Genomic DNA, 10,847 nt, shown 5'->3' with positions numbered 1-10,847 from the left:
GTTAATTATTCATATTTCCCCATGAGCTGATTCGCTACAGTGCACTAATAGCACACTTGAATGAACTTTTTGTAAGAGAAAAGCACCTCACTCACAGAAGTGATACTTAAATGAAAACAGTGAGCTCCTTCAAAGAAAAGTGCGCTTATACAATTGGGAGTTTTCTCAGTGTATTTCATCAGTAGGCATGCCATCTGAAAAGATGACAGGAACAAAGCTGCTATCCTGATTGGTGGTGAGAGACCAGAATGGTTGGAACAGCCTTAAACCACAGACCCAGAGTGTTCCGTCACTCAGGGACGATGCTAGCGTAATCTGACACGAGTGAGCTGCCTTTGGCTTCAAATATCAGAGAAGTTTTAGAAAAGAGGGCGAAGGGAGCAATGGTATGTGAACAGATTTTTCAAGGTCTGCTGTTTTTAAGACTAATGTCAGTATATCAGAATCCTGTTTTAAAAAAGCTATTCCACATAATTTAAAATGTACGAGGTAAATAATAACAACACATGAAAAACAGGAACAGAGCAGTGAATAGTGCTATGTATAGTACAATGCTACAAATGCAGGATCCATTTCGCTGAAAAAAAGGTTTGTATTATTTTATTTTATTTTATTTACCTAATTAAAGTTAAATAAATAAATGTAATATTTATTTATTTGTTCATTCATTCATTCATTTATTTATTTATTTGTTCATTTATTTATTTATTGTTTGTGGTGTTTTTTTCTTTTTCTTTTTTCAGGTTTGATTTGATTTTTTTAAAGATGTTTTTAATGATTTTGTAAAAAATCATTACAAATCAGAATCAGGGTAAATCAGACAACAATACTAATAAAGAAAATGATTTCCATATGCAATCACTAAAATATTATGCATGCAAAATAGGCAAAATAAAGTGCGTACAAATAATGAAAATAATCAATTGTTATTTACCAGTATGGTGGACACCACCAGCGATCTGTTGGAGAGAGAATCCGACACATTGGCTGCCTTTCCCTTCTGGTTTTCCGTCATGTTCAAACCACTAGCAGGATCCCATGTCCCAATCTGCAAAAAAAAAAAAAAAACACTTAATATTTTCATTAATCTATGGGATGATACAAAAAGAGGATGAATACTACAATAATGCAATAAAGAGCACTTTCTCTTCCATGGCCATAGAATCTATAACAGTTTCAGTGAATGTTGTTTGGGTTCTTTACTCATTGGGACACATTATCTATGGAGAGGCTTAAAGGAAGTGATGTGAAGACCATGTTATCATGCACAAGAGATGGAAAAGAGAGAGAGTAAATGAGAATTGCTTCAGCGGACCAGAGAACTGCGATCCCATTCCTCCCTTCTCATTTACTTCAGAGGACCCTCTTGAGAACTGACAACTCAAAACAAGATGACAAAGCGCAGACGTTCACGCACGTTCAGCTATCAGAAAACAAAGCACTTCAGAAAACGCACGGCCTGTGGTTTGTAATTGCAAATCACCTGTTTAATTCAGTCTTCATAAGGCTAAAGGGCTACTGAGGGCCTTATTATTAACGGGATAAATTATTCATGAAGGTGCAGACACATGTGGAAGACAACCGGGAGGTCACGGTTTGCTTAGAGGCTCTCCGTATGTGTGTGTGTGTGTGTGGGGGGGGTTATTGTCTGTTAGTAAGTGTCTGGGTGAGTGTGTGTGTGTCCTTATGAAGGACAGCAGGTACATAACTAAGGACATGTGCATACTACAATAATGCAATAAAGAGCACTTTCTCTTCCATGGCCATAGAATCTATAACAGTTTCAGTGAATGTTGTTTGGGTTCTTTACTCATTGGGACACATTATCTATGGAGAGGCTTAAAGGAAGTGATGTGAAGACCATGTTATCATGCACAAGAGATGGAAAAGAGAGAGAGTAAATGAGAATTGCTTCAGCGGACCAGAGAACTGCGATCCCATTCCTCCCTTCTCATTTACTTCAGAGGACCCTCTTGAGAACTGACAACTCAAAACAAGATGACAAAGCGCAGACGTTCACGCACGTTCAGCTATCAGAAAACAAAGCACTTCAGAAAACGCACGGCCTGTGGTTTGTAATTGCAAATCACCTGTTTAATTCAGTCTTCATAAGGCTAAAGGGCTACTGAGGGCCTTATTATTAACGGGATAAATTATTCATGAAGGTGCAGACACATGTGGAAGACAACCGGGAGGTCACGGTTTGCTTAGAGGCTCTCCGTATGTGTGTGTGTGTGGGGGGGTTATTGTCTGTTAGTAAGTGTCTGGGTGTGTGTGTGTGTGTCCTTATGAAGGACAGCAGGTACATAACTAAGGACATGTGAAAGCAGAGGAATCCAGCACCTTCTCTAGCCCCTCTTCCTTCAGGCTGATCACATCCAGATCGAAATCTGTCCTCAGGCCATTGGTCCTGTTGAAATTTATCCGTCCGGTCAAACCATCCCAGTGGGCCTGGAGATGTAAGAAAAATATTCATTATAACCAACCTGAGACATCGGATGAATTCTTCCTTTCTGGCCAAACAGTGAAAATACGTCATTTATCAGAATGTAATGTTCACACTTTTATATGTTTTTCAAATCTGATCTTCAGGACAGACAATCCTGACTGCCATTTTGCAGGTTATGAATTCAGATCGGTTTGTTAAGAGCATGGTTATTATAGTTAACAAAAAATAAATAGAAAACTGAAATAAAATATAATATAGAAATTTTAAAACAAACAAGCAAACTAATACATAAATAAATAAAGCACAAATAAAGTAAAATGCAAACAGGAAACATAAAAATAAAAATATTAATAAGACTGTAATAGTATCTCAGTGATATTAAAATAGCTATATTCAGTGTATCTACATTCATTATTATAGATTTTTCTTTATCAGTGTTGATGGCAACACATCAAGTCATACGTGTTTTGCAAACTTTTTCAAAAATGTTTCAAATGACCTTTTTTCTATCATTAACATGTAAGGTCAAATAAACAGCTACTTCTTTCTTTTTTAACATTCTGGATAAATGTAATGTGACTCTTGCTATAACTGTAACATTAACATGTTACTCTGACATGATAAAAAAAAATATATATATAATTTAAATAATGGATGAAATTAAAAGCAAAAATACCTACATAATTTAGAATATAACCAAAATAGGTTAATGTTTGTCATGATTGTCTGTTCAGTGTTGAAATAATGTCTGAAATCAGTGTTGATTCAATACTGAATGAGTGAATGCTGCTCTATATTTCATTCTCCACCCTAATCAAACAAGTGAAAAAGCAAGGTTGTCTGAAGTAGCTTAAAAACCACCTCATGTGAGACCTGAGGCTCTTCAAAATCTGAAAAGAAAGAAAGCTCTCTTCTCATATCCTGCATTCATGAGTCATGGCCTGGAACTACTTGGGATTTCGACCACTGACAATGGGTAAACGTAAAAAAAAAAATTGTTTTAAATCACATGGAGCCACACTGAGAGCCCAATATATCTGAGACTGAAACATATAGTTACTTAAAAATGGACGAATCAAAAATAAATGTAATTTTGATAAAAAAAAAAATAATAATTATATTGAGACATATTTAATACTTCTTGAGTTACAGGCATATTTTTGGCACTAAGATGGGTATGGAGCCACATTGAAATCTAATATATAGGGCCTTAAAAATGAAGATAAAAGAAATGTTAAGAACAAGAATTTAAAAGAATATTGAGATATATTTAATATTTCTTGCATTTCAGGCATGCTAACTTTGGAATAAAACATGAAAAGTGCTTTTTCAGAGTTTTTGTTCTGTGACCATTTGCATATAATGCAACAACAATGCAAAAGTAAAATGATTTTTTATTAACAGACCTACCAATCACTGAGTAAAAATAAAATAATAATGCTGCCATTTCTTTTTCATATTTTTTCTCCACCGTAGCTTCAAATCTCACTTGAAAACTGTTATTTTGATCTCTCTCTACAAAACTGGCTTAGCCAATAAATATGCATCCAAAGCATTTAATTGTTTGTCTTAATGTATGTTTGTTTGTGGAAAAGCTACTTAAGGTGAGCTTTGCATTAACATGTGGCTTTTTCTTCACCACCTATGTTTTTTGGTGGTTGTCAGTGTATAATAAGGTACAAAAGAGATTTTAATGCTTCACTAGGTTGGAATATTAACAATGTATAATACATTTATGCTTTATCACTGTAAATTAAAATAAAATCCATTAAAACCTAAAATGTTGCAATATTTTTTTTAGAGTAAAGTTCTGGCAACCACAGCAGTACCCCCTCCACCCCCACCCCCATAGCGTATACTGTAAACTTTGTATCTGTTCTCAGGTCAGTGCTAGGTATCCATCTATATTAAGGCTTTGGCATTTTCAAAGCCAGTGAAATGTCATCAGACTAAGCAGTCCTCCAATTATCTGCTCCAACAAAAACCTCAGTACAGCTTTCCCAGCCTTTCTTCAGCCCCGGGCTCTACTTGTAGTCTAGACCGAGAAGATTCAAAGGAGGGCGAGGGGGTCTGGGGCAGGGTCATCACAAGCAGAGATTTGAGTCAATTTATGTGCTGGCTTACGAAGAGCAGACCACCTTGCTTTTATGTATTTATATCTCCCTCGCTTTGCCTTTGGTCTTAGCTGGCTGCTTAAGATATCACGCACAGCAAATAAAGGCGGCTTTTTAGTCAGACTAAATATAGGCAGCAGAATGACAGGAGAGTTCAGATTAGCCGTCCTAGTTTTCCTGAAAATAGCACGGAGAAGATTCATTTCCAGAGATTAAGATAAATTTGCTGTCTTCTGCAGCAGTGTTCTCGCCGAGTGGTATTCCAGGTCAGAAACAAGCAAACACACACTCATGAACGTACACGCAAGGGCAAACTGCAGCGCTTTCACAATGTATTCCAATGAAGACAAACATGCCTTCTTTCTTATTTATTATAGATAAACCACTTTATGCATAAAGCCATTTGCCTGGTGCAATTACCGTTATTACCGCCTGCTGAAAGTTTATTTAAAAGAATGTTTGTTCACATGTTCTATTGATGATGGCAGCATTATTGTATTAATCAATGCAGAAAACATTATAGATTCAGACACACTGTGAAAATGAATACATTTTCAGCATTTAATAGAGTCGATTGTGATGACTGGTAGTGGTGGATTTCTGATGTACATTCTCAGTAAAGTATGTCAGATTGTGGTAATGTGCTGTATGTCCGTAACACAGCATCTGGGTAACAATTTTTGGCAACACTTTATTTCACAGTGCCCTTATGTATTGTTGCATGTGCTTTCTAAAGAAATAACAGTAAATTATGCATAATTACAAGCAAGGACTCTTAAAGTAAAGTGTTCTTGTTACACTACATGTACACTACTTTTCAAAATCTGGGGCTGATAAGACGTTTTTGAAAGAAGTATTTTATGCTCACCAGGGCTTCATTTATTTAATCAAAAATACAGAAAAAAAGTAATGTAGTGAAATGTTATTACATTTAAAATAACTGATTTATAGTTTCATATATTTTTTAAATGTTATGTATTCCTGTGATGGCAACTGTGCATTTTTGATGAATTTTCAGCATCATTACTGCAGTCTTCAGTGTCACATGATCCTTCATAAATCATTCTAATATGCTGATTTGCTGCTCAAGAAACATTTATTGTTATTATCAGTGTTGAAAACGGTTGTGAGGCTTATTATTTTTTGTAAAAAACTATTTTCAGGATTATTTTATTTGAAGTTTTATTTGAAAAAAAAAATATATATATAAATTGCAACAATGAAAGTCTTTACTGTCACTTGTGGTTAATTTGTATTTGCTTAATAAAAGTATAAAGTACAAGTTGTTAATTAATATTACTCTGTACTTATTTGTATAACTACACTGTAACAGGGACACAAAATAAAGTGTTACCATATTATCTGCAAGATGGGTTATTGCAAAATATATTTTTTTTATGGAATATGTGAATTAAAATATAAATATTTAAATGTAATATTTTAAATATTTTAAATACAATATAAATATCCTAAATAGGTGTTTAAGTTGAAACAAATATAGGACATAAATAAATAATAACATTTTCATTAATTTATATTTTTGTATTGGTATTTAGGTTTAATTCTTATTGATTTATATATGTTTTTGGGTATGTTTGTGACCGTAAGGCAATGCTAAAACAACACATCATCTTGTGATAAACAACATTATGTGCAAATCACTCTTAATGAGCAGTGTGATGTGCAGTACCTCTTTGATGAGCGCCATGAAGCGGTTTCCGAAGCGCCAGGGCTTGTGGCGATTACACTGGAGCGAGCTGACAGTTATTTGAGGAGACTGCTGGACGGCCACGGCCACCACATGTACCGCGTCATACATCAGGGCAGCATCTGTCTGGAAACACACACATTCACAGGTCAATCGGCCATCAGCAGTGCACAGAGGCTCTCCGACGGTAATTAATCAAGCCTCAAAAACAGGTTAAACTCCAGTGTCATGAGCTGTGATTGCTGTATATTCAACTCAACGACCAATCACAGAGAAGGGGGGGGGGACATCAAATTCTGCTGGAATCATTAGAGTCGCCTGCATGATTTGTGTGAGGAGTGTTATTTGTATAACACACTGACGTTCTGCCTGCAGCATTCTGAGTCAGTAATGGTATGGTCTCAGAGTAAATAGCAGCTATGCAAGCATGAGACAGAGAGGAAGCTCACTAGGGTTTGAAACAGAGCCAGTCTGTCATGTTAACTTTCAAAGTGGGCCACCAGTAAGTATTTCGGACAAGATTTATGGATACATGACGTTATTAAATGTGATTAATTCGTCAAGTCTATTGACTGCCCTAATTACTATATGATGCCTACATTTCATGTCCACTGATCATAATTAATAATCTAACAATTTCCTTCCCTTTCCATTAGAGGAAAGCATATTATAATCTCACACAAATATTTTATAAATCCTATTTTTCAGTTTGCTTGAAATTGCCCTGATATCCCTTAAAATGCAGTTTTTGCAGTATCTGTTTTTGAAGTAAATAGGTCTCGAGTTCAAAATAATGACTTTGAAATTCTGACAATTAATTGAGTGTTTTTTTTATTTTTTATTTTTTATTTAATCATCTGTGTCAGATTAGTCTGTTTGTGTGTACATGAGGTAACAATGTGTGCAATAATTAATGTGTCCAGTCAACTATGTTAATGGTAAACCATTTATTTATTTGTTTATATGTGTATAATAAAAGCTAAGATACACAAAAGTTCTGTGCTTTTGGAACAACATGAGGGTGAATAAATGACATAATTTATTGGGTATCACATTTTTGGGTGAGCTATTCCTTTAAATACATGTGTTACTTCAAGTGCAGCACTTAATCAGAGTGTGTAGTGGCATACAGTTACACAGTTGACAAATTCCGCAGGGAAATCCTAATTTCCCTTGGAATATCGAAATGGTGTTTAAAGCTTGGCAACTAGAAGAAACAGATAAACTGAAACCAACAATCATATAATAGAGAACAAATATAGTTTAATTGATGTGATATGTACCCCCGATTATAGAATGAGCCATGCACTTCCCTGATGACTGAGGGAAGGAAACAACCACTACGATATTAATAATCTGTCCATGAGCGAGTGTTGATGATGGAAGCGAATGGGTGTGAAGATGCCACGGGAGGCGAATGGCCCGCTTTGGGCCCAGGGCTTCAGTCACCAGCTGCTGGTCAAAAACAGGAAACGGTGGTGTGTGTGTGTGTGTGTGTGTGTGTGTGTGGAAAGTTTGACTAGTGGCTGTTTCGCACCACCACAAAGCTGTCAATCACCCTCCTACCTCGTCCTACACTAACACACAGATCGGCTTCATAATCACTTGTCCGCCATTCCACGCCTGTCAATCAATCAGGATGCGAAGGGAGCACAAAGTGGCAGCCACTGGTCTTGGAGGGAGATGAGACACGGGATGAGGCATTGTCAGGAACAGACGTGCCATGAATTCACATGTCCGATCGCCCCCATCCCCCTCTTTTTGGCATCTGGCTGGGCCATTAAAAGGGGACAGCCGAAGCTGGGGCCCTGCCGCCTATCTGCGTAGAATACACATTATCCTTAGTCACCCGGCCCACCAGCGAGGCACCGTACGTCAATGAGCCCGGCTTATGCATTGTGAATAATAAATAAGTAATAACATCAGACAAACAGACGACAGGGCCTCCACCTGAATACTAAATGAATGCTCCTATTACCTGCCTGTGTGTGTGTGTGTATTAGTGCAGCTTTGTGTGATGGAGCAGGGGAAAAAAATCAAAGCTCAGGGTGCTTGCGATCTCTCCTGGGAGGCATGCTTTGTTTTCTTCAGATTTTCATCAAAGCTTTATGGATCTGTCAGCCTGGCTTACTCTATACCAAAGCACAGAAGCCAGCCAATAAATGTACACTAAAGATGAGAAACTGGTAAAGACTTGTAAAACATGGTAGCTTCCATCTTAACGACTGTATATATCTGAATTAGGCGCAACTAAACCATAAATCGATAATCAAAAGAGTTGACAATGAAATTCCAATTACTCTGCTCTTTGTTCTGTGTAAGGACAATCTTTGTCTATGATGGCTAAGAAACTAATTTCTAAGAAAAGGCAATGGAGGCCATTTGTGCTCCAATGATGCCAATCAAATAGAGAGTCAAATACTTTTAAAAGCTATATTTCTTTATTGACTCTATAAACTTAATATTGAATCAGTTATAGTTTTATTTATTTTTTCCCCAATGTATGACATTCATTATATAGACTGCAATTTTCACTTTCATTTAAGATGAGAATAGGTTTTGTATTTCCAGTAGGACTGTAAAATCGATTAACCGTGATCAGTGATAAATAAAGAAAAATAAAGTTGTAAATAAACAAAGATTACTGGAGTCATTTTTACAAGAAAATACTAGAGCCTGACCGATACAGGTTTTTTGGGGGCCAATGCTGATACCAATATTAATCAAATACTTTTAAAAGCTATATTTCTTTATTGACTCTATAAACTTAATATTGAATCAGTTATAGTTTTATTTATTTTTTCCCCAATGTATGACATTCATTATATAGACTGCAATTTTCACTTTCATTTAAGATGAGAATAGGTTTTGTATTTCCAGTAGGACTGTAAAATCGATTAACCGTGATCAGTGATAAATAAAGAAAAATAAAGTTGTAAATAAACAAAGATTACTGGAGTCATTTTTACAAGAAAATACTAGAGCCTGACCGATACAGGTTTTTTGGGGGCCGATGCTGATACCAATATTAAGGAGTAAAAAAAGACCGATATCGATATATCGGCCCGATATTCTTTATGTGTAGGCTATATTATAGAACAGTAAAGTCAAAGGTTTGGACACACTACCCAAATGGGAAGTGTGTCCAAACTTTTGACTGGTACTGCATATAGAATACAATATATAAACACAATATATATACATAAACATTTTTTGCAATGATAACGTCTCGGTTACGTATGTAACCCTCGTTCCCTGAAGGAGGGAAACGATCAAGTCATGCTTCCCCAACGACCTCCCTTCTAAGGGGTCGTGGTTCGCAGCGATCGCAGAGACATAAACTTTAAGGGTGGAGGGAGACAGCCTTCGCTCCAGCCCTTGCTGCAAGAAGGACAGCACAACTCCGATCGGGCATCTCCTGGGGTCTTCTCGGCGAGAAGATCACCACTCAACGAACAGGTTCCACTTAAAATCGTAGACGTGTCTCGTAGACGGTGCTCTGAACTTGGGAGGGCGCCGGGCGAACTGAATCGTATAGCCGAGCCTGACGGTTCGACGGAGCCATGGAGACGTGCTGGGTAGCTCTAGCCAGGCTCCCAGACGCCGCGCAAGTGGCATCAACGGAACTACAGGCGTACCCGCAGTGGGGCAGCGTGAAAGAACGCAGGGACCCGGCCCGGGCGTTTCTTTGCCGGTCCGAGGCGGGGTCTGGGTGTGTGCAACACTGACCTGCGTTTGAGCAGAGGGTGCGTGGGTAGTCCGTTGGTTCGTCCTCCCGATCCGCCCACTGCTGCTCGCTGGCGAGAGAGGAGGGTGAGTGTGATACGGCTCTGGACCGTCCACAGCCCCCCGTCCCCTCAGGGGACCCAGAGAAGGGAGAAATTGCTCTTTTGTCGAGAATTTGGGTACCACTGACCGCGAGGCCAGTGGCAGAAAAAAAGGAAACAAAAGATTCTCCACCCGGCCCTCCTCCGGGGGAGGGAGTGGCGCGTTCACCATCTCCCGAAGAGCAACTCCCTCCATCTCTGGGTCGCCCGTCTCAGGGCCTCTTGCACCTTCGCTTACCACCATGTCTGGCGGGGGCCTGAACAGGCGGGGCGGCTGCCCTGCGGCCGGCTCCTCGGCACGGTCTTGCTGGAGGCTGCTGCGGACGCTGCGCGGGAGCAAGGGCGGCGGCAGGGGGCCACCCTCAGCGACGAGTGGGGTGAGGCGCTGCCGCCGGCGGCCGGGTGGAGGCAGCAGCTGCACGCCGTGGCAGGATGTACCTGATGGCCTCAGTCTGCTTTTGGGTGGCGGAGAACTGCTGGGCGAAGTTCTCCACCGTGTCGCCGAACAGGCCGGTCTGGGACACGGGGGCGTTCAGGAATCTTGTCTTGTCCGCCTCGCGCATGTCGGCCAGACACAGCCAGAGATGGCGCTCCTGGACCACCATAGTGGACATGGCATGACCCAGAGACCGCGCCATAACCTTCGTCGCTTGTAGCGCGAGGTCCGTCGTGGTGCGGAGTTCCTTGAGAACTTCCAGGTCGTGACCACCCTCGTGCAAGTCCCTCAGTGCCTTGGCCTGGTGCACTTC

General features: G+C 39.3%; 1 protein-coding gene across 1 annotated transcript in view; it reads right to left on the bottom strand.

Moving 5' to 3' along the window:
- Positions 1 to 934: 934 nt before the first annotated feature.
- Positions 935 to 10,847, bottom strand: part of LOC107569343 (glutamate receptor ionotropic, kainate 2-like) — a gene marked incomplete at its 3' end in the record, with an annotated part of 118,514 nt that continues 108,601 nt past the window's right edge. Inside the window, exons 8-10 of the mRNA XM_016255418.1 lie at positions 6,254 to 6,397; positions 2,344 to 2,451; positions 935 to 1,048 (exon numbers count right to left, since the gene is read on the bottom strand). Of these exons, the coding sequence (XP_016110904.1) occupies positions 935 to 1,048; positions 2,344 to 2,451; positions 6,254 to 6,397 (366 nt within the window). The remainder of the gene's footprint in view (positions 1,049 to 2,343; positions 2,452 to 6,253; positions 6,398 to 10,847) is intronic.

Source organism: Sinocyclocheilus grahami, unplaced genomic scaffold (assembly GCF_001515645.1).
Source record: "Sinocyclocheilus grahami isolate Dianchi unplaced genomic scaffold, SAMN03320097.WGS_v1.1 scaffold1336.1, whole genome shotgun sequence".
NCBI lineage: Eukaryota > Metazoa > Chordata > Actinopteri > Cypriniformes > Cyprinidae > Sinocyclocheilus > Sinocyclocheilus grahami.
Note: the sequence above shows the minus strand (reverse complement) of the source record. Positions and strands in the feature narration are given on the sequence as shown.